At 22.7% G+C, this 25,073-nt stretch overlaps 2 protein-coding genes across 2 annotated transcripts; both read right to left on the reverse strand.

Moving 5' to 3' along the window:
* Positions 1 to 8,542: 8,542 nt before the first annotated feature.
* Positions 8,543 to 15,203, reverse strand: LOC127284991 (suppressor of Mek1-like). The gene is made up of 8 exons (XM_051310744.1): positions 14,859 to 15,203; positions 14,388 to 14,539; positions 11,040 to 11,111; positions 10,463 to 10,553; positions 9,762 to 10,363; positions 9,328 to 9,438; positions 8,973 to 9,084; positions 8,543 to 8,887 (listed from the first exon to the last, which is right to left on the reverse strand). The coding sequence occupies exons 1-8, from the start codon at positions 14,955 to 14,957 to the stop codon at positions 8,711 to 8,713; spliced, it is 1,416 nt and encodes a 471-aa protein (XP_051166701.1). The 5' UTR covers positions 14,958 to 15,203; the 3' UTR covers positions 8,543 to 8,710.
* A 547-nt stretch (positions 15,204 to 15,750) lies between these two features.
* On the reverse strand, positions 15,751 to 24,702 carry LOC127284990 (putative uncharacterized protein DDB_G0289963). Its single transcript, XM_051310743.1, has 8 exons — positions 24,337 to 24,702; positions 22,365 to 22,516; positions 20,990 to 21,061; positions 18,669 to 18,759; positions 17,866 to 18,467; positions 16,505 to 16,615; positions 16,173 to 16,284; positions 15,751 to 16,090 (listed from the first exon to the last, which is right to left on the reverse strand). Exons 1-8 carry the CDS (start codon positions 24,433 to 24,435, stop codon positions 15,890 to 15,892), a joined length of 1,440 nt encoding a protein of 479 aa, XP_051166700.1. The 5' UTR covers positions 24,436 to 24,702; the 3' UTR covers positions 15,751 to 15,889.
* Positions 24,703 to 25,073: the final 371 nt, after the last annotated feature.

A 25,073-nucleotide genomic window follows, 5' to 3' on the forward strand; every position in this document is an offset into this window, starting at 1 on the left:
GGAGCTTAGCTCAACTTTTAATTTTCTTTGGCCGCCATATTCGATCCGCCATTTTGTATTTTTCAAAACTAACCGAAAAGTCATTTTCAGGATCTTATCTCAACGTTTACTTTTTTCGGACTCCATATTAGATCCGCCATTTTGTATCCCAGTAAAAAATAAAAGATACAAGAAAAGTGGATTCCGGTTACAAGCTCAATAGCTGGTAAAAGAATCCGTGAGAATCTCAGATACAAGCACTTTTCGGTATCCGAAATGCTCATAAGCTTGTAAACGCACTGAAACGAACGACTTTTGTAGGACTTTTAATGAAGAAAAACAAGTAAATGAATGCAGAAACGATGGGAAATTAAATTAGAAGCAAAAATAAATAATTATTTATTAAAGAAACGTACACTTAAACAAAAAACAATTATTTTTACTAATTCTAACTTCTGCATTAAAAACATTGTGAAAGCAGTGTTTTGTTGGTAATTTTACCTTGTTATTCGGAAAATATGGTTTTCTATCTTACCGACATTGGATATTAATTTAACGCGGTGTTTTCGATTTTCTAATTTCAAAAGCAATTCAAAATAATCAAAATGTTATTAAACATAATTAAGTGCTTATTTTTAATTTCCTTTACCACTGTTTATTAAATAATTTTGGATTTCTATTGAAATTGAAAATTCGACAAAACCTGCGTTAAATTAATATCCAATGTCGGTAAGGTAGAAAACCATATTTTCCCAATAACAAGGTAAAATTACCAACAAAACACTGTTTTCCCAATATTTTTAATGCAGGGGTTAGAATTTGTAAGAATAATTGTTTTATGTTTAAATGTATGTTTCTTTAATAAAGAATCATTTATTTTTGCTACTAATTTCATTTCCCATCGTTTCTGGATCCATTTAATTGCTTTTTCTTGATTAAAAGCTTTACAAAAGTCGTCCGTTTCAGTGCGTTTACAAGCTTTACATCATTTCGAATACCGAAAACCCGAAAACTGCTCTTATCCGAGATTCTCACGGATTCGTTTACCAGCTATTGATCTTGTAACCGGAATCCGCTGTTCTTGCATCTTTTATTTTTTACTGGGATTTTTAGAAACAAAAGGCCTAAGCAGAATAGCTTCGAGAAAGACGTTCGCGAACGTGAAACATGAGTTAGAAAAGGACAGAGATATAATTGTATCCTTTTCTATCTCATGCATCTCGTTCACGAACGACTTTCGCGAATCTGTTGTGCGTTGGCCTTAACCTTGGATTCGTAATCAGCGACCCCAAAACAACTATTTTGATTAATGTCGTAAAAATAAGGGTAGTTTTTACTTTAGGAGGTATATTGTATATACTATTAATTTTTGAATTGGAACTATTTGATGATTATGAATATCAAGTCTGAAATTGTTGAAAATTTGTAATTCTTTTCTTTTTAAGGGTATGTTGGATAGTTAATTCAGCGGCCACTCGCTCGAATTGGCGCTGTTTACTGGAGCACTGACACACTCAAGCAACGTCTGTGTATGCGCCGCCATCTTTGTTTTCATTTTCGTTTAAAAATGTCACTTTTTAAACTTCATTTTTTAATAATTTAACACAAAATTATGTATTTTCCGGAGAACAGCGAGATTCCTTAAACCCAAACCCAAAATTAATGCATTTTAAAGAAATTTATGAGCATTCAAAAATAAAAAATCATTAAAATTCTCCAATTTTGAAAAATTCATATACATATCGTAAATGGTTGAATCAACAAATTTGAAAAAAAAATCTCCCAGTATAAAATTTCAGTCCCGATTTTCTCCCGTTTGAAATTTTTCCCGCTTCTTCCGGTTGGGTGAAGTCAACTCTATTATTTTTTCAAAAAAAAAAAACTATAATTTTGTTATTCACCGCATTTTGTAATGCCACACGAATTTCGCTACTAACAATTCTCCAATAAATACAATAATAGACATTCCAAATCCAACGAGAAGTAATCCAAAAATAACAAATTTACTCGTAATCTTCTCATCGTCTTTCATTTTATCAAAAAATTGTCTATCGTGAAATAAAAATTCTCTCTTCATTTGATTTCTAATGCCTGACTGTACCAATAATTGAAATATTTTCTGAAATTTTTCAACATACAGCGATCCAGGCTCAAGTAATAGTGCATTAATGCCCGATTGCACAAATTCTGGTACAATTTTTATCAATGAATTTCCATTCTCATCTAAAATAGTATTCATCAGCCAATCAGCTATTGTTTTTTTCACAAAACACGTTCTATTCTTCATTTCCAATAAACTCCTTAAGGCCAGGTCCAAGTGAGGCAGCGCCATCTACATTGAAACTAAAATTTTGGAAAATTTTCAACAGCCTTTTCTTGAAAACAAGATGGTAAAATGCTTTTTCCTTTAGAGATAATAATTGATTATTGGCAAGATATACACCAGCTAAAACTTTTTTTGAGTTAAAATAATAAAAAAAATTTCATGTCAATAAATTAAATATGAGCACTTTTTTCAAAAAACTGTAACAGTACTTTCTCAGAAATTACAATCAAAAATGCAATTTTCATTTGGAAAATTAATAAACGCTAAAAAATACACGACCTAAGATTTACCAATCACGAAAATAACAAAAAAAATTTTATTAAATATTTAACATATTGATACTGGTTTACTGATTGTGACAGCCCTTTGGTAGATTATGTATTTCAGGTGGTTAGCAACAGCGCCAATCTCCTCCTTTCGGCAAAACTGCGAAACGTCTGCTGACATATATAACCTGCCAAACGGCTGTCATAATGAGTAAAATATGTTATGTTAAAATACTTTTTTTTTTGTTATTTTCGTGATTGGTAAATCTTAGGTCGTGTATTTTTTAGCGTTTATTAATTTTCCAAATGAAAATTGCATTTTTGATTGTAATTTCTGAGAAAGTACTGTTACAGTTTTTGTGAAAAAAGTGCTCATATTTAATTTCCCAGTAAAAAAAAAAGTATAGACAGTAAGGAAAAAGTATAGACTCATAGCTTAGTGGCTATACCGTTCGGCATGTAATGACGGTATAGAGACGTTACGGTGTATACTTTTTTCTTACCGTGAATACGGTTCACCTGGATTTTTTGAATTGATGTGTATTAACGCGATTTGACATTGTCAATGAAAAAGCCGATTGTTTTGAAGTGTAATAATGCCGATTACGAGGAGGAGCGACGAAATTTTATCTAAAAGTTAAAAAGGTAAATGTGACAGGCACGAGACCTGCGAGAGTTGTTACCACTGGATTGAGGAAATGCATCATTACTGACAAAAAGTATTCGACAGAAACTTACCGACAGAAAGTTACTAGGAAGAGCGGCAAATTCAAATGGTCAAATTAAATTCGAATGAATATATACATAATTTAATGTAGTTTTTTTATTTTAAATCAAGTATAGTATTTTAAATAATTAAATACCGATATTAAATAATTAATGTTTATTATAAAAATTGACATATAGACATGAAAATTTTTTCATTTTTAGCATTTAAATCTGTGAAATAATGAAATATTGTAATTTTATTTTTTAATTTCATAAAATTTTTATTTTTTATTAATTATTAATAATTAAATTTTTTTCATAAAAATAAAAATGTACTGCAAAGAATATGTTTTATGCATTGAAAAATAAAAATTTGTTAAAATATATTATTTCTATATTTTGTAAATAAAGTTATTTATTAAAATAATTTTTTTATTTATAAAATTGAAATAGATTAAAAAATTAATGTTTTAAATTAAAAATTTTTTATTTGAATTAATATATGTAATTAACTATTATGAAAATTAATTAGTCGTTAAAATTTTTTTTTTTTTAATAATAACTAATCTTTTTTTACCTATAAACAAATTTAATTTTATTTTGAACAAAATTATATTTTTAATGATAAAAACTTTGTTATTTTACATAGAGACGAATAATATTATACTTTTTTTATTTGTGAGTGAGAAGTGACCAAAACCAAATAATTGTAAATCTTCGTAAAAATATTTTAAAAGGGATAGAAACAAAACAATACATTTTAAAATTATACAACACAAGAATACTCGCAAATCGCATATACGCGTATGAAACAAATTATAAGCATTAAAAATTATTGTAGGATAAAAGAATGCGTTTAAATATAAAAGAAATTCACAATAAAAAAATATCGTTTAAGAGTGTCGAACGGTCTCTGAAATTCTTTGGCATTCAATAATCGCCCTATAAAAACGGCACTGAACGTGAAAATGATAAACATTGAGTTTAAAATACTTTTTTCTCAAAACGCGGACACTTTTTTCAAAATCGGAAAAAATACCAAGGATCCTTATCTTATAAATTTCTTAAATCTGAAAGATTGTGCAAATCTATACAAAAATGCGATTGTAAAACGAAAAGTACGAAAGTAATATAATGACAGCTGCGACATTGTGCTCCCTGCATGCTTCTGCCACCTAACGGCTGCAGGACGTAATAAACCTAAAATTATATTACTTTCGTACTTTTCGTTTTACAATCGCATTTGCGAGTATTCTTGTGTTGTATAATTTTAAAATGTATTGTTTTGTTTCTATCCCTTTTAAAATATTTTTACGAAGATTTACAATTATTTGGTTTTGGTCACTTCTCACTCACAAATAAAAAAAGTATAATATTATTCGTCTCTATGTAAAATAACAAAGTTTTTATCATTAAAAATATAATTTTGTTCAAAATAAAATTAAATTTGTTTATAGGTAAAAAAAGATTAGTTATTATTAAAAAAAAAAAAATTTTAACGACTAATTAATTTTCATAATAGTTAATTACATATATTAATTCAAATAAAAAATTTTTAATTTAAAACATTAATTTTTTAATCTATTTCAATTTTATAAATAAAAAAATTATTTTAATAAATAACTTTATTTACAAAATATAGAAATAATATATTTTAACAAATTTTTATTTTTCAATGCATAAAACATATTCTTTGCAGTACATTTTTATTTTTATGAAAAAAATTTAATTATTAATAATTAATAAAAAATAAAAATTTTATGAAATTAAAAAATAAAATTACAATATTTCATTATTTCACAGATTTAAATGCTAAAAATGAAAAAATTTTCATGTCTATATGTCAATTTTTATAATAAACATTAATTATTTAATATCGGTATTTAATTATTTAAAATACTATACTTGATTTAAAATAAAAAAACTACATTAAATTATGTATATATTCATTCGAATTTAATTTGACCATTTGAATTTGCCGCTCTTCCTAGTAACTTTCTGTCGGTAAGTTTCTGTCGAATACTTTTTGTCAGTAATGATGCATTTCCTCAATCCAGTGGTAACAACTCTCGCAGGTCTCGTGCCTGTCACATTTACCTTTTTAACTTTTAGATAAAATTTCGTCGCTCCTCCTCGTAATCGGCATTATTACACTTCAAAACAATCGGCTTTTTCATTGACAATGTCAAATCGCGTTAATACACATCAATTCAAAAAATCCAGGTGAACCGTATTCACGGTAAGAAAAAAGTATACACCGTAACGTCTCTATACCGTCATTACATGCCGAACGGTATAGCCACTAAGCTATGAGTCTATACTTTTTCCTTACTGTCTATACTTTTTTTTTTACTGGGTTATTGACATGAAATTTTTTTTATTATTTTAACTCAAAAAAAGTTTTAGCTGCTGTATATCTTGCCAATAATCAATTATATCCATAATGGAAAAAGCATTTTACCATCTTGTTTTCAAGAAAAGGCTGTTGAAAATTTTCCAAAATTTTAGTATCAATGTAGATGGCGCTGCCTCACTTGGACCTGGCCTTAAACATAAATCACCAAAAATTATTGTTTGTTTATTTTATCTCCACATTCGTAAAATATTTTCCTCACCCGATTGATTCAAGATTAATGGGAAATTTATTTCTGCCGCCAAATCATTGAAATTCACTGTCAATGCATCGGGACCGGAAATTTCAATTGGATATTTTGTTAAATTTCGTTTCACCACTGTAAATGGTGATCGTTGAAAAATTGCAATTTTCATTTGATATTCATTTAAATTTTTTAATTTATCCGGAAATAGAGGAAATTTTGAAGAAAATAATTTTCTAGACATCATTTTTTTTTCACAAAAAATAAATGGATTTAGCTGATTAATCGTGATATTTTCATTATTAATTACTTTTAAAATTGTGACGTCAAGAAATAAATATTTCCACATTTTTTGCAAAAATTCTACATCATCATTTGAAATATCAAATGATTTTTCTTTTTTCAAAATTAAACATTTTGGTCGAATTTTGACAGTTGACAATTTTTCAATGAATTTCATCATTTCTTGAATCCATTGAAAATTTAAATTTATCGATGATTTAATAATTAGAAATAATGTTGTGTCACGTGGATTTTTAAAGGTTTTTATTTGCTTAAAATAATTGATTTTTTCCATTAAATTCAATGAATTGACATGGAAAATTGGTGGATTTTTCGAAAATTCTCTAATTAAATGAGAAATTTCTTTATTTTCATCTTTTGTTATTAACATGATTTTATGAAAATTGTGATCTTTTTTTATTGACTCAACAATTTTTTGAGTCCATTTGTAATTTGATCCAGAAACAAGAAAAATTTCACCCATCATAATGCCAACGAAAAAATAGTAAATAATAATGTGAAATTTCATTTTAATTTTTCTGTAATAATTTTATTCCTTAGTCTGCAAAAAAAGAAAAAAAAATGATCGTTTTATGATGAATTACAAATTAAATTTTTAATTTTACATAGAAAATTTTAATAAAATTTCAAAAATTTTTTTTTTTTTGAAATTTTTGAGGTCTTAAAAAATATTGAAAGTTAAAAAAAACAATCAAATTTGATTGTTTTTTTCAAATTAACTTTTAAATTCAATTTATATTAAGGAAGTTCTCTCGCAAACAGAAATGACGAAGAGTTAATTATCAAACTTGATAAACTGATAGATAATGGTTTAAAGAAGATGTAGTTAAATTTTTAGAGGTCTAGGTGGATTTTGACAAAAGATATAAATAATTTTCTCTTTTCACATTTAACACGGGTTCTTATGGGAAATTGAATTTTTTGGTCTGAAATCTCAAATTGTGAAAAATCTGACGAAAAGATATTACTGGAACTTTATATACATAAAGTTTAATAGCCAATGTTCACTTACTTTTAATAAAATTGATCAGACCTGGCTTAGGAGACTCACAATTAATTATTTTGTCTAAAAAAACACCGTATTTTGACAATCAGAAATTACTTAGCACAACGCTTGGCAACGTTGCGTCTTGTAGGTTAGGAATAGAAAAAGCGCGAAATTTGAAAGTAATATAAGTAGTATATACATGTAATAGTATATTCTTCAAAGATTCATAATAATGAATAATAATTTGAATTTGCTTATAAAAAATTAAGATTTTTAAAATAATAAATTATTATTATTATTATTTAACGAAAATAAATCAAACAATAGCAGACGACACGAAACGGAACGGGGGAAATATAATCTAACGTTGCCAAGCGTTGAGCTAGTACTACGTGATACAAATCAAAACTTAAATGGGCATTGATTTGACTGACGTTGGAGGGAGAGAACTTCCTTAAATCTAATTCAGCATTTCTAAGTAAATAGGTCAAAAATATTATTTTTCTATGCATTTTTTTTGTAGATTCTTTTTAATTAATTAAACAATATACTTTTTTTATTCTTTCAAATTTAAATAATTTTTTTAATAGCTTAAAAGTTTTTAAAATTTATATAATAGAAAAAGAGATTTATTTATCTACAAGATTATCTATTTATCTAGCAACATATTTTTAATTATTTAAACAATTTATTTTTTATATGATAGAAAATAGAAAAATAATTTTTCAATTAAATCCAGCTGGTAAAGAGTGCGAAAAAAAAAATAAAAAAAACTTTTAAAATTAAACAAATCAATCAAAATTATATTTCTAGCAGATATTTTATTTCGTGTTTTATAAAATAAAATTATATTTTTATTTTCATTTAAAATAAATATACTTAGAAAATTTCTGCTTCTTTTTTCCCCTAAATATTGTAATATAAATCAGGAAATATCTTCAATATTCTATAACATTTTCCACAACTTTTCTTTATGTTTTGAATTTTTATTTTCAACAGTTTCTTAGCAACATAATTTTAGATTCCTATCAAAATTGTTTCCTTTTTAGATATTACAAAGCTCTAAAGTAAAAGTATATAAAATATAGGAAAAAAACAATTTTGATAAACAGGAAATGATAAAAATAATTTTGTTTTAAACAATTTCTTTTCCATTATAAATTATATTAATGTTTTATGTACCGATTAGTAGAATTAATTATGATGAAAAATCAATTATTAATAGAATTACTTGTGAGGGCAATATTAGCAGCAAATACTTTTTTGAAACATTAGAAATGGTTTTTAAATCTAAATTCCGTAGTCTTATTTATAAGTTTTAATTTTTTATTTCTTTTTTGTAAGGGCTGTTAACCTGTTAACTCAAATAAATAAAAAATAAAAATTATTATTATTATTAACTCTTATAATACATTAAATATACCTTATAAATTAATAGTGTGGGTAACAAATGTGTATAAATCCAAAAAGATGTACATTGAGAAATAAATCACATCATATCATACCTTATAAATTATTTCTTTTTTACACGATCACAATTTTATTATTTTTTCTTCTTGCTATATTGTTGTCTTAATTCTGATTCCTTCTTTAATTGTTCTCGAATATTAATGAATTTATTCTTTATTTCATCACTCAATTGAAATTTTTCAATGTTTTGTAGAATGCTTATAGACATATGATGTCTTACTGATGTATACCCTCTGCTCCGATCCACTAACTATGGAAATTAAAAAAAAAACTGTAAATTACAGAAATTTTTCCAATTTAAATAAATGAAAATGATGTGTAAAAAAAACACTTACTTTCAGTTTAATTACATATTTCCAATACACATCACTATTTATATACTGATAAGCATTGGTTTTAATAATTATAGAAATTAGATTCCTCGTTTCACTATTACTGAAGGCGCGACTAAAAAAAAAGAAAAAATTAATTTTATTATAAATGTAAAATAAACATTAAACACATATCCCTGGAACCTTTAACTTTAATGTATCTTTCGAATACATTTTAAAAATTCCAATCAATTTTATTTTATTGGAAAAAATTAATTTTCGAAAAGAGTAAAATTTGTTTTTCCATTTTATTTTCATTGAAAAGTTAAAGGTTACAAAAATAATTTATATATTATTTGAAAGGAATTAAAATAATCACGTATTTGTTTTTGGATATCCGTCAGCGTCTTTTCGCATATCTTTAGTTAAATTTTCTATAAAATTCTTTAAATCAGGTACATTAAAAATGTGATCTAATTTAGTTTTCGTTCTGTAAATAAAATTAATATTATTTTTTAAAAAGTAAAGAAAAAAAAACGAAAAATTCAATGCACCTTTTATTATTTTATAAATTTATAAACTCAATTTTGTAGGAATTCAAGAATTTAGAATATAAAATCAATACAGCAAATTTTTTTTTCCATTTTTGATAACAATTGAAATTTCTACCCTGAAATTAATTTCAGTTGAAAAATATAATTTAGATAAAAAGAATTTATAAATCTAGAAAGAATAAAAGTGACAAAAGTTTTAAAATAAGAGTAAAAAACTAAAAAAAGAAAGCTTAAAGAATAATTTCATGCCAATACTTACAATATAGGCTTTTTTTTAATGAATTTAATTTTATTATCATGATTTTCTTGATTGATCGATGAATCAGATGATGTCAATGAATCACTTTCCTTCGGATTCGTTAATGAATTATCTTTTGCATTTTGCTCATTATTATCTATTCTTTTATTTTCTCTATTCTCCATTTCAAGACTTTCATCATTCTCCATTGGAATTGCTTCAAAATTTTCACTCCTATCATTTTCAACATTCATCTTCGTTTCATTTTCAATGTGATTTGTATCAACAATTTCATTCAAATTGTCCTTACTATTTCTCATAGTTTCATTTTTCGATTGATTTGTTTCTAAATTTTCATTTAAATCCTCTTCATTATTTCGTATGCTTTCATTTTCAAGTTGTGAAGTTTCTAAATTTTTATTTAATATATCATCTTTATTATTTTCTCTTTCACTTGTTTCTGAATTTTCAATTAAATTTTCATCGATATTTCTTAAAATTTTACTTTCATCCTGATTAATTTCTAGATTGGTATTCATATCGTTTTCATTGTTTCTTATAGTCTTTTTTGATAACTGATTTTTGGTTACTAATGAAGTAGAAGGTGAAATATTTGTCTCTTCCTACAACAATTAATTTCAAAAATTTACTTCTAATGTTAAATTAATTTGATTTTAATTAGAAATTGCTTTTTGATTTACAACTTTCATTTAAAAAATTACCATTTCCATCAATTGAGAATCCTCAATACAAATCTGTTCATAGGTTGTAATAAAAATTTCCTCATTACTAGGGTACAGTGCTAATTGATTTCTAAAAAGAAGAAAAAAATAATTTAAAAAAATTAATTCCAATAGTTGAACTAATTTATTACCAAATAAAATGAATTCAATTTAACAATTTTGTTTTGGATAACATTTTTTTTCATTTTTTTGTACTTTACAAAAAAGGGTTCAAGATTTTTTTTCCAATTTTTTTATGAAACCGATTAGGAGATATGAATCTTTCAGATTTATAAATTTGCCGGAATTTTTACTATGATTTTCGTAATTGCTACATTAAAATAAATAAATATTAATTAGTATCAAATAAATCTGAAGTATTTACGATCGAATACAAACAATTTTAAAAATAAGATTTTAATCATTAAATTGCAAAAAAAAAAATAGTAAATTATTTGATTTTTTGCATCAAAATTTTCGAAAAGTTCAGTTTTGAGAAACACAATTTCAAATCAAATCTTTTAAAATTTTTTCACATACATATTAATCATTTGATTTATCAATTAAAACCTCTTACAATAAACACGACTTTGATTGCATAATGGATTTGCTCATTGGACAACCTCTATAGAAGCGTGAATCTCCAACACTGAAATTAAAAAATTAATTTCTTAAATGAACGATTTCATCTCAAATCATGCAGAAAGTCCGATCTGTTTTTTTACTTGAAAAATAAAGAGACACGCATTTCTTTAAATTTGCATGTTTTTTTTAGTTTTTACAAATGTTTTTAGATTTTGTCAAAAAAATTATTAAAAAAAAAATTGTTTCTTTAAAATCTTATAACTTCTGCACTTTTAATGGTATTTGAGATAGTTAAAAGTTTCCATACAGTTTATGTAATTTGATAAAATTAATTTTTTTTTTAATTTTATGAACAAAATACAAATTTTGTACCATAATAGCCCCAAACGCGGAGCTATTGTTACAAACTTTGAGTTTATATAACTAAGATCAAAATTTTTTTTCTAATAAAACTTTGAGAAAATCTTTAGAAGGATGTCCACAACCATAATAGCCCCGGATGACGGTCATTCTATAAAAATATTATCAAGAAAATTTATTTCCAACATATCATAATCGAACTAGCAAAATTAAACGCGCGCATGCGCGCCAAATTGAGTATTTAATTTTTTGTCATAAAGAAATTAAAGATTAATATTATCAATAATACTTTAATTTATTAGAATATTATTATATATTAAATGATAATAATGAAAATTATTTGTTTACAGGCCTCGGATTATACGACTTTTTCCGACTTTTTTCAAAAATACGACTTTTATCGACTTCTTTTAATAAAACGCGACATTTTTTTTTACATTTGAAAAAAAATGTAAATAAAATACATTTTTTTAGTATAAAATTTATATCTTCTTCAGATCTTCTTCAATTCAATTATTTAACAAATTTTGAACTAAAATGATTCTTCACTAAATTAATTATTTTTAATAATTTTAATGAAATACATCACAAATTCAATTATATCAAAATTATTTTTCAATTAAAATTTTTATGAAATTTAACAATTGTTTATAATAAACTAAAATTCAATTATTACCCGAAATTTTAATTCAAAATCAATTAAAAATCCAATAATTATCCAAAATTTTCAATTTAAAATTTAATTATTTACCAAGTTTTTAATTTAAAATGAAATAAAATTCAATTATTTTCTAAAATTTCTATTCAAAATTAATTATCCAAATTTTCAATCAAAAATGAACTTAAATTAAATTATTATCCAAAATTTCAATTAAAATTCAATTATTTCCCAAAATTTTCAATTCAAAATGAACTGAAATTCAATTATTTTCCAAATTTAAAATCAAATAAAATTTCATTATTCTCAAAAATTTGAATTCAAAATTAATTGAATTTTCAATAATTTGAATGTAAAAGGATCTAAAATTTAATTATTTCTAAAATTTTTTATCGTAAATTTTTTTTTTTGAAATTTAATAATTTCAATTATAATTCTAAGGAAATTCAATTATTTTTAACTATTTTAATAATATTCTTTGAAAATTCAACTATCTGAAACCATTTTTCAATTAAAAATTATTTTCAAATTATTGTATTTTGTCCGCATTTTCTAATAAATTTTTTAGTGTAATTATCAAAAATTTTAATTAAAAATCACTTAAAGTTTCAATTAATTTCAAAAATCTCAATTTTAAATCTTTGAAAATTCAATTAAATTTAAAAAATATTTTCCAAAAATTGTTTGATAAATTATTTTTAGTTCTGTAAAATTTAATAATTGTTTGAAAATTAACAATATCTTTTGAAATTTAATTATTTCTAAAAATTTCAACTTTAACCCTTCGAAAAGGATTATTATTTTAAAAAAAATTTTTTTATTTAAAAATCTGTAAAATATTTTTGTTAAAATAAAAAACAAATACACTTTTTTTTGGAATATAAATCGACTAAAACTACTTTTTGTGTCTTTAAGTTGATTCGAGGCCTGTATTTTTATAATTAATATTTAATAGGTATTCGTTGGCCCCTGGTACCTTAAAAATTAATTTTTTTCAAATTACTATCTTGTACGAAATTTCCTGGCGCATCTTTTTTCTCATCATAAATTTTTTGTATTTGTATACAATTTTTGAATCAATTTACAACTTTAAAAAAAATTTCGTTGGTAAACGTTGTGTACTTCAGCTTCGTGAATTGAATTTTCGAATTTGGAATTTTAAAGAAACTTATTACGAAATTTGGAAACACAATTATACAACTTTGGCAAAAATGAGAAAAAGAATTGTCAAAATTTGACACGTCATAAGATTACTATTAAAAAAAACACGTGAAATCAGAAAAGGCCAACTTCAAGTTAGGACAGAAGGACAGACCAAGCATTTTATTATTTTATAATTTTAAGAAAAATTTCCAAACTTTTAATTAAGTTCAATAAATTTATAAAAAAAATTCTTAAAACTCCATTTTTTATATTTTTTGAAATCTGATTTTAATAATTTATTCAAATTTAAAATTTTTGCATAGTTTTTAGTTTTAATGGTATTTTTAAAATTAAAATTCTGTCAACAGTACAATTTTGGAGTTTCTGTTTGAAACTTTTTTTTTAAATAATTAAATTTTTAAAGAAATATTAAAATTGTTAAAAATAATTATAACCTTAGAAAAGTTATGGTTGAAATTTTTAGAAATATAATAAAATTTCAAAATATTTTATTAAATTGCAGAAAATAATTAAATTTTACAGAATTAAAAATAATTTATCAAATAATTTTAGATAACATTTTTTAAAAATAATTGCATTTCGAAAGAGTTACAGTTGAAATTATTAAGTTTTATAAAAATTTAAGATGGAAAATTTTAGAAGTTTTTAAATTGAAATTTTTGAAAATAATTGAATTTAAATCTTTGGTGATATTATTTGATGACTTTTTTTTTAAATTTAAAACAATTATTGAATTTCATACAATTTTTAATTGAAAAATAGTTTAAGATAATTGAATTTGTGAAGAATTTTATTAAAATTATTTAAAATAATTAATTTAGAGAAGAATTTTAGTTGAAAATTTGTTAAATAAGTGAAATAAAGAAGATCTGCATTCTATACTACAAAATATGTATTTTGTTTAAAAAATATAGTAAAAAATGTAAAAAAAAAAGGTCGAAAAAGTCGTATAATCCGAGACCTGAAGTATTAATTTTTGATACTTTAAATTATAAGAATTTTATAATATATAGATGAAAATTATTATTTTTTCTTTTTAAATAAAAATTAAATATTTTAAAGTATTTTAGTATTTAATAAAATATTGAAATTAAAAATATATTTGAGAAAAATGAAATGAAAGCTTAGAAATGAAATTAAAAAATTAATATTACTTACTAGTACTTATCAACATCTAAAATTGTCCTATATTTTATGCAATCTTCGATAAATTTTACATCAAATACATATCCATAATTAGAATTAGGAACTGGATTTGTAAATGTGAGAACATTCGGTGCAGCATTCTCTATAATTTTCCCTCCATTAACCTAAGAATTTAATTTTAATTTAATTTCATATTTTTATTTGCACATTGAAAAAAATACTTGGAATCATCCAAATTTTTTACAGGGTACTCTCATATTAAAAAAAATATATATTCAATTGTAAGTTATTCAGATTGTATATAAAAAAAAATTCATTCAAATTAGATAAAATTTAATTTATTCTATATTTTTATCATAAATTGTAAATTTTAAACTAATCCATTAAAATTATATTGTGAAATGAATATGCAAAGTAAAATATAATAAAAAATAAGCCCGCGTATATTTAATGATTACAATTTTTGAGGTTATTTTTACTTACTACAATCAAATTTGTGAACTTCTTCATATCGAAATCAGACAATTTCGCCAAATGAAAGTGCATTTCACATCCATCTGGTCGACGAAAAAGAAGTCTCATTTTTTGTGTATTTATAATTTTTTTTTAAATTTATGTTTATAACGTAAGAACTGACAGGAATTAACAATTCAACCTGTCATCAATGTTTTTAATTGAACATAATAATTTTTGTCTTCAATTTAGTCAATATTCATACAAAATATAAAATAAAATTTACAAATTTTTCAATTTAATTATTGAAATATATTAATTTATTTTATAAGTAAATAGAAAAAAAATAGAAAAAGCACAATCATAAAACTTTGTTTTGACACATGAAAGCAAAATTAGTTATGTGCGCATCTCTATTGCGCATATTGCGACTTTAGTCAGTTTTGTTCATTCCAGACAAAAATAAAACTGTTAATTATATTTTTTTCAATTTCCTGATAAAATTTTCATTAATTTTATTTAAAATTTATTTATTTTGATCGTTTGTTGAAAATGTTAAAAATCATTTTCTTTATATTGCGAAAAATAGAGAAAATTATATGAAATCTCGAATCATGAATCGATTAGCATTGGCGGGAAAGTAGAAATGTTTCTGATTCGTCAATATTTCAGGTATTGTTCCCACCACTTTTTAAAATTGTAAAATAATTTTGAATTATTCAATTTCTAAAATTGAATAAGAAAAAAGGAAATAATAATTTCTTGATAAAAAATAGTAGGAAATGTTTATTTTTTAAAAAGCAGAACTCAAATTTGTATAATTAAAAAAATGTAATTCTACCTATTTGAAGGTTTTAATACTCTAAAAATAATTTTTTGGCGAAAATTAAAAAATTTTTAATTTTATATGGAAAAGCAAAGGTGCTTTCTTATATTTTTTATTTTGATAATAATACAAAATCCTAATTACAAATTAACACAAAATTAAGTAGAAATAAATATATAATTTTATTATTATTATTATTAATAACTTTTTTAATATATTAAATATACCTTGCAAATTACTTTTTTAAATGATCACAATTTTTATATTTTTTCATTTTATATTGTCGCCTTATTTCTGATGCCTTCCTTAATTTTTCTCGAATTTTAATAAATTTATTCTTTACTTTATCATCCATTTGATATTCTTCAATTTTTTTTAGAACTTTTCCAGACATATGACACCTTATTGAATTATAATGTCTCTTCTGACCCACTAACTATGAAAAGAAAAAAAAAAGGGAAAATTACAGATATTTTTCAATTTAAATAAATCGAAGTGATGTGCAAAAAAATACTTACTTTCAGATCCATTACATATCTCCAATACGCTTTAGTATTTATATACTGATAAGCATTGGTTTTAATAATTATAGAAATTAGATTCTCCAATTCTCTTCGACTTAAAAAACGACTAAAAAAAAAATTAAAAATTAATTTTATTATAAATGTAAAATAAACATTAAATACATATCCCTGGAACCTTTAACTTTAATGTGTCTCTCTAATACAGTTTAATAATTTCAATGAATTTTATTTTATAGAAAAATATGTTTTTCTTTTTTATTTTAATTCAAAAGTTAAAGGTTACAAAAATAATTTATATATTATTTGAAAGGAATTAAAATAATCACGTATTTGTTATTGGATATCCGTCAGCGTCTTTTCGCATATCTTTAGTTAAATTTTCTATAAAATTCTCTAAATCAGGTACATCAAAAATGCGATCTAATCTTGTTCTCGTTCTGTAAATAAAATTAATATTAATTTTTAAAAAGAAAATTAATTGCATCTTTTACAAAAATTAAGGAATTAGAAAAAAATACATAATTATGTAAAAGAAGACAAAATATCAATAAAAAAAAACAAAAAAGAATTTTTTTTAAACAGTGTCTAGTCAATTTTGAAAAAAAATCATGGTTTCTTTCTAGTTTTTAGCTTTCATATTCTTTAAAATTAAAGTAAATTAAATTCCTTAAAAAAAATTCATTTATTTTCAATCAAATTTGCAAAAATTTAAATTATTAAGAATTAGTTTAGTTAAATATCTTTGAAAATTCAATAAATTATTTTCAAAATTATAATTTTTAAATGTTTCAGAAACTTTTTTTCGAGTTTGCTAATATTTTCTGCGAAATCTTCGTCTATAAAGTTTTTCAATCTTCAAAAACGTAATAATTGAAAAAAAAATTTCAAGTAAAATTCTTCGCAAAAATAATATTTTTTAATAATTTTTAATAAAAATTTAATTATTTAAAAAAATTTGTAATTGTTAAAATTAATATTTTTAGAAATAATTAAATTTCAAAACATTTTACATTGAAAATTTTAAAAGTAGATAATTCAATTTTAGAAGTAATTAAATTTCAAAAGATTTCAAATAGAAATTATTGCAAATTTTAAATGCTAAATATTCTTTTAAATTTCTGTGAATAATTAAAACTTTGCAGAATTAGTATTTCAAAAATGTTTAAAACAATTGAGTTTTTAAAGAACTTAATAGAAATTATTGGTTTAAATAAATATTTATTATTAAATTATTAAGTTTAGATTTGTTGAAAATAATTGAATTTCATATGATTTTGAATTTAAATTTTTGGTAATTTTATTTCCTGAAATTGTTCATTTTACAAATATATTGAATTTTTTAAAATATTTAATTTAAAACTATTTTTAGATAATTGAATTTTTGAAGAATTTTATTTAAATTAAATTGAAAATAATTAATTTAGCAAAGAAATTTAGTTAAATATTTGCTTAGTAATTAAATTTTGAAAGAGTTGCATTGTATACTAAAAGAAAGTGCTTTTTATTTTAAAATTTTCTAAAAAAATATTTTTAAAAATGTCGAAAAAGTAGCATCTTATTATAAAATAAGTCGAAGAATGTCGAAGTCATACAATCCGAGGCTTATATTAAAAATAACTGTTTGTAATTAAAAAAATATTTAAAATATGGAATAAAATAAGATGAATAATGTTATGTCAGTACTTACAATACAGGCTTATTTTTAATGAATTTAATTTCACCATCATCATTTTCTTGATTGATCGATGAATCAGATGATGTCAATGATTCACTTTCCTTCGGATTCGTTAATGAATTATCTTTTGCATTTTGCTCATTATTATCTATTCTTTTATTTTCTCTATTCTCCATTTCAAAACTTTCATCATTTTTCTTTGGAATTGATTCAAAATTTCCACTCCAATCACTTTCAATATTCATCTTTGTTTCATTTTCAATGTGATTTGTATTAACAATTTCATTCAAATTGTCCTTACTATTTCTCATAGTTTCATTTTTCGATTGATTTGTTTCTAAATTTTCATTTAAATCCTCTTCATTATTTCGTATGCTTTCATTTTCAAGTTGTGAAGTTTCTAAATTTTTATTTAATATATCATCTTTATTATTTTCTCTTTCACTTGTTTCTGAATTTTCAATTAAATTTTCATCGATATTTCTTAAAATTTTACTTTCATCCTGATTCATTTCTAGATTGGTATTCATATCGTTTTCATTGTTTCTTATAGTCTTTTTTGATAACTGATTTTTGGTTACTAATGAAGTAGAAGGTGAAATATTTGTCTCTTCCTACAACAATTAATTTCAAAAATTTACTTCTAATGTTAAATTAATTTGATTTTTTAAAAAAAAGAAAACGATAGAAATTTTAACGTGAAAGTAGATAAAAAAAATTGAGCACAATATTGTTTTGGAAAAAATACAACTTTATAATTTTTTATTTTAATTAGAAATTGTATTTTTGTTTCCAATTTTCATTTAAAAAATTACCATTTCCATGAATTGAGAATCCTCAATACAAATCTGTTCATAGGTTGTTACAAAAATTTCCTCATTACTAGGATACAGTGCTAATTGATTTCTAAAAAAAAATAAATTATTTGTAAAAAATTAACGAATTGTTTAACTAATTTATTACCAAATAAAATGAATTATTACTTAATATATGGAAGAGGAAAAGAGTTCCAATATTAGTTTTAGCAAAAAAATTTGGGGTATTTGTAAAAAAAAATGAAGAAATCATTTCTCTACGATCGAATACAAACAATTTTAGAAATAAGATTTTAATCTTTAAATTGCCAAAAATGTAGTAAATTATTTTATCTTTTGCATCAAAATTTTCGAAAAGGGCAGTTTTGAGAAACACTATTGGGTGAAAATTTCCCAACTGGGCCACCTAAAACTGACTTTTAAAATTTTAATTATTTTTTTTCATAATCTATTGCAGGAAGTCGAATTAAAAACATTCCTGAAATGCGTTTTTAAAAAAATTAATTTTTTAATTATTTATTAACAATTGAATATTTTGTTACCTTTCCACTAAATTTGCAATTACTCTGTTGCTTGTTAATGAAATTTAATAAAATTTGGTGAGTATATAGAAAAATTATGTCTCTTTGAAATGCAATAGAAATTTCAATTAACCTTTATTGTTAATGCAAAAAAATTGTTTATTTAATAAACAAATGAATATTTAAACTATTTCTCATATGTTTAGGAAAAAATTTCAAAAACGACATAAATCTACACTTTCTCAACTTTAATTTAAAAAAAAAATCTTAGTACCTTTAAAAAATGAGTGAATTACGCGAATTTGTAAACAGAATTAGTATCACTAGAAAAAAATTTACATTACAATGTAAAGTTTTCTCTAGTGATACTAATTTATACTAATACTAATTTGGCTAAATAAAAATTTGGTTTAGCGAAAATTTAATTAAATAAGAATTTGGTTAAATAAAAATTAAGCTTTAATAACAATTCTATTAAAAAAAATTCTTTTAAATAAAAATTCGGTTAAATAAAAATTCTGCTATTGAAAAATGTGGTTCTACGTTAAATTAATTTTCTAAAATTCAAACTTAGTACACATTGAGCGTCCAAATTAAAATCTTTTCGATGAAATAACAAATTCATAAAATTAATTTTAATAATTAATTTATAATAATTTAATAATTTAATTTTTAATTAAAATTTTTTTTTCTTTATTATTTCTTATAAATATAAGAACAAATTTAATTTTATGAATTTGTTATTTCATCGAAAAGATTTTAATTTGGACGCTCAATGTGTACTAAGTTTGAATTTTAGAAAATTAATTTAACGTAGAATCACATTTTTTAATAGCAGAATTTTTATTTAACCGAATTTTTTGAAATACAATAGTTATTAAAGTCTAATTTTTATTTAACCAAATTCTTATTTAATGGCGAAAATTTTCGCTTAACCAAATTTTTATTTAGCCAAATTAGTATTAGTATAAATTATATTAGTATAAATGAGTATAATTTGATAACAGAGAATCGGCATCGACGCGAGGTAGCGCGCCGCGCGCGGCAGTGGTGACTGTTTCAGCGCTTGTACGTCGCTTTTCAGATTCGCATAATTCATTCATTTTTTAAAGGTACTAAGATTTTTTTTTTTAATTAAAGTTGAGAAAGTGTAGATTTATGTCGTTTTTGAAATTGTTTCCTAAACATATGAGAAATAGTTTAAATATTCATTTGTTTATTAAATAAACAATTTTTTTGCATTAACAATAAAGGTTAATTGAAATTTCTATTGCATTTCAAAGAGACATAATTTTTCTATATACTCACCAAATTTTATTAAATTTCATTAACAAGCAACAGAGTAATTGCAAATTTAGTGGAAAGGTAACAAAATATTCAATTGTTAATAAATAATTAAAAAATTAATTTTTTTAAAAACACATTTCAGGAATATTTGTAATTCGGCTTCCTGCAATACATTATGAAAAAAAATATTTAAAATTTTAAAAGTCAGTTTTAGGTGGCCCAGTTGGGAAATTTTCACCCTATTTCAATAAAAAGCTTTTAAAATTGGTGCATTAAAAAAAAAAGTTAAGAGCATTATACAAAATTTTTTTTTTAATTTTCAAAAAGTCGTGTCTAATAAAAGGCATGATATAAATAATCGAAAAAAAATCATTGAATAATTTTTCATATAGTAGATACATAAAGATAAAAAATTTTTAGTCAAATCAAGTGTCAAAGTCAATGATATGTTGAAATGGCATGAACCCTCCCTTCACATATTAATCATTTTATTAATTAATTAAAACCTCTTACAATAGACACGACTTTGATTGCATAATGGATTTGCTCATTGGACAACCTCTATAGAAGCGTGAATCTCCAACACTGAAATTAAAAAATTAATTTCTTAAATAAACGGTTCCATCTCAAATCATACAGGTAGTTAGATGTGTTTTTTCACTTGAAAAATAAATTTAATAAATTTTCATCTGGCTTTTGTTCAAATAAATATAGGTATTAGCCTCGGACCGACATTAAAAAAATATCGGTTTAGTCGATCTACATTCCAAAAAAAGTCAATTTTTTTTATTTTAATTATATTAAATTAGTTAATAAATATTTTACTTCAAATAACTAATGTTATTAGATAGTAAATTCATTTTTTTAATTCCTTAATAAGAATAATTCTATAAGAATATTATCAAGAAAATTTATTCCCAATATTTCAGAATCAAACTAAGAAAAATATTCAAAATTTTAATTAAGTTGGACAAATTTCTAAAAAAAATCTTAATAAAGCTGTATTTAAAAAATTTTTTAAAGTCTCAATAAATTTATTCGAATATAAAATTTTGACATAGTTTTTAGTTTTAATGGTCAATAAAATTTCAGACTATAATTATTTTTTACAGTTTTTTAAATTAAATTTTTTTAAATCATTGAATTGCAGAAGATTTTAAATTTGAAATAAATTATCAGAAAATTTAAACTTCTATAGTCTAGTTTTTTTTTTTTAATTTCTGCCAACAATACAATTTTACAGTTTTTATCGGTTTTTATTTCAAACTTTTTTTTAAATATGTAATTGAATTTTTAAAGAACAGATATTATAAAAGTTATTAAAAATAATTGAATTTTGAAAGAGTTATAATTGAAATTATTAAATTTTTAGAAAGTTTAAGATGGAAAATTTTAGAAATAATTAAATTTTAGAAGATTTTAAATTGATAATTTTTGACAATTTTTAATTGAAAAATAGTTTAAGATAATTGAATTTGTAAAGAATTTTATTAAAATTATTGAAAATAATTAATTTAGAAAAGAATTTTAGTTAAAAATTTGTTAAATAAGTGAAATAAAGAAGATCTGCATTTTATACTACAAAATATGTATTTTGTGTTTAAAAAATATAGTAAAAAATGTAAAAAGAAAAAGGTCGAAAAAGTCGTATAATCCGAGGCCTGAGGTATTAATTTTTGATACTTTAAATTATAAAATTTTATAATATATAGATGAAAATTATTATTTTTTCTTTTTAAATAAAAATTTTAATTTAATAATTTTTTTTTATTTTATTTTAAATATTTTAAAGTATTTTAGTACTTAATAAAATATTGAAATTAAAAATATATTTGAGAAAAATGAAATGAAAGCTTAGAAATGAAATTAAAAAATTAATTTTACTTACTAGTACTTATCAACATCTAAAATTGTTCTATATTTTATGCAATCTTCGATAAATTTTACATCAAATACATATCCATAATTAGAATTAGGAACTGGATTTGTAAATGTGAGAACATTCGGTGCAGCATTCTCTATAATTTTTCCTCCATTAACCTAAGAATTTAATTTCAATTAGGGTCAACCGGGGTAAATCCGAACGCTTTTAGTAAGTTTCAACAATAACATAAGTTTTTTCTTTAAAAAAAAAATACTTCCGGTATTCTGGTGCATGAAGTTGTTACTTTACTTCCATAGAACAATTTTATGGGGTAGAAAAAATTTTTGATAAATTACAATCGCAGGAAACTTAGCGTTCGTATTTACCTCGATACTTTGCAACTTTCCTAAAATATGGGGGTAAATACGAACGCCACTGTATTTCAGAAAAATCTTAGGGAAAATAAATTTAAAGTATTGCAATTGTTAAACTTATATAAAAACTCAAAAAAATACGATAATAAACCTATTATGTAATAATGCATCATATATAAATACAAAAATCAAACAGGTTAAAAGTTAAAATGCATTACACAATTAAAACCTTCAATAACTTTATCAAATCATAACGGATTTTTGCAAAACTTGCTACAGAAAGTATTTTGGAGTGATTGAATGTAAATACAAAAATAAAAGTCAAATTTTTTCAATTCAAAATGGCGGACTTTCCTAAAACTTACTTTTAAAAATGATCAAATTTGCTAACCCTGAAACCCCCCGAGTAACAATTTTCGAGCGAATCCAATGAATTTTTTAATTCTCGTCCGCCATTTTGAATTTTGAAAAACTGACTTCAAATTGGTAATTAGCGACCCCAAAAACCGTAGAATACCAAATTTTATTAAGATCCTGAAAAACTTTTTTCAACAAACCATTTGGCAAAAAAATTGAAACACTCCTTCGAGAGAACAGAGATTAAGTTTCTGCTTATTAATTACTAACGAGGATACGTATAGAAAGAAAAACTTGTTTCTATGTACTTTTATAATGTTAAAATAATAGTGTAATGAAATAAAAACAATTTTGTGTGGCTCTGATGTAAAAAAAAATGATTGAAAATACCGTTCGGATTTACCCCGGTTTTCCAATTTTCCTGGGTAAATACGAACGGTCTGATATTATTAATAAAATTTTACAGAAGGCAAAAATCAAAAATAGTTTCTGTTCTAGTATTCATAACAAATAATTATAAATAATAAAATAAATTTTTAGCTTCTTTTTCTTCAAATACGAGACAAAATACTGAAAGAGTGTCATCTTTGATTTTCAATCTTTTTTGCAATACTTGTTATCTTTGTTTATGCTGTTGCTAATTAACAAACGAAAAATGGGATAATACTTAGAATCTCTTGAAGAGGATCTGAGGTAAAAATTCTCATATTGAACTTATTTTTAAAAATTTTAATTGAGCTGAAATAATTAGCGTTCGGATTTACCCCCCGTTCGGATTTACCCCGGCTGACACTATTTATTTTTATATTTTTATTTACACATTGCAAAAAATACAGGGAATAATCAAAAATTTTTACAGGGTACTCAAAATGTACTGAAGCCCCCCCCCCAAAAAAAAATAATTTTTAATTATAAAATTATGTATTTTTCGAATTAAAAATACATATTTCTTAATTACAAAATTATTGTTTAAAACTGTGATAATTATAGTTTTCTATTAAAAAAACAAAATTTTTTAAAATTAAAAATGATTACAATAATTTTATTTTGGCAATCTAATTTTATTATTTTTTTGAAAATATTTTATTTTTATTAATATATTTATTATTTTTTTTTTTTGTAGTAAATTGTCGATTTTAAATTTATTCTTTAAAATTATATTGTGAAAAGAATGCAATGTAAAATATAATACAAAATATAAATAACGAAGAATGCGCACCCGCGCATATTTATGAATTACAATTTTTGAGGTTATTTTTACTTACTACAATCAAATTTGTGAACTTCTTTAAATCGAAATCAGACAATTTAGCCAAATGAAATTGCATCTCACATCCATCTGGTCGGCGAAAAAGTAGTCTCATTTTTTGTGTATTTATAATTTTATCAAAATTTATGTTTATAACGTAAGAACTGACAGGAATTAACAATTCAACCGGTCACCAATGTTTTTAATTTAACATAATAATTTTATCTTCAATTTAGTCAACACTTATACAAAATATAAAATAAAATTTACATATTTTTCAATTAAATTATTTAAAAACATTAATTTCTTTTATAAATAGAAAAAAAACCCAAAACTTTGTTTTGACACATGAAAGCAATGTTATTAGTCATGTGCGCATCTTTACTGCGCATATGGCGACTTTAGTCAGTTTTGTTCATTCCAGACAAAAATAAAACTGTTATTTATATTTTTTCCAATTTCCTGATAAAATTTTCATTAATTTTATTTATAATTTATTTATTTTGATCGTTTGTTGAAAATGTTAAAAATCATTTTCTTTATATTGCGAAAAATAGAGAAAATTATATGAAATCTCGAATCATGAATCGATTAGCATTGGCGGGAAAGTAGAAATGTTTCTGATTCGTCAATATTTCAGGTATTGTTCCCACCACTTTTTAAAATTATAAAAACAATTCTGAATTATTCAATTTCTAAAATTGAATAATAAAAAAAGAAATAATGCTTCCTTGGTAAAAAATAGTAGAAAAA

The sequence above is a fragment of the Leptopilina boulardi genome, unplaced genomic scaffold (assembly GCF_019393585.1).
Source record: "Leptopilina boulardi isolate dan_hultmark-lab unplaced genomic scaffold, ZJU_Lbou_2.1 LbouV2_327, whole genome shotgun sequence".
Lineage (NCBI taxonomy): Eukaryota > Metazoa > Arthropoda > Insecta > Hymenoptera > Figitidae > Leptopilina > Leptopilina boulardi.

Excerpts from the sequence above, each read along its gene's own strand:
- LOC127284991 (XM_051310744.1), bottom strand. The coding sequence starts at position 14,957 with ATGAGACTTCTTTTTCGTCGACCAGATGGATGTGAAATGCACTTTCAT. Across the intron at positions 14,540-14,858 it reads AGTTCACAAATTTGATTGTA|GTTAATGGAGGGAAAATTAT; the intron begins GTAAGTAAAAAT and ends TTAAATTCTTAG. Across the intron at positions 11,112-14,387 it reads TTAGATGTTGATAAGTACTA|TGTTGGAGATTCACGCTTCT; the intron begins GTAAGTAATATT and ends TTTTAATTTCAG.
- LOC127284990 (XM_051310743.1), bottom strand. The coding sequence starts at position 24,435 with ATGAGACTACTTTTTCGCCGACCAGATGGATGTGAGATGCAATTTCAT. Across the intron at positions 18,760-20,989 it reads CAATCAAAGTCGTGTCTATT|AAATCAATTAGCACTGTATC; the intron begins GTAAGAGGTTTT and ends ATTTTTTTTTAG. Across the intron at positions 16,616-17,865 it reads ATTAAAAATAAGCCTGTATT|AACGAGAACAAGATTAGATC; the intron begins GTAAGTACTGAC and ends TTTTATTTACAG.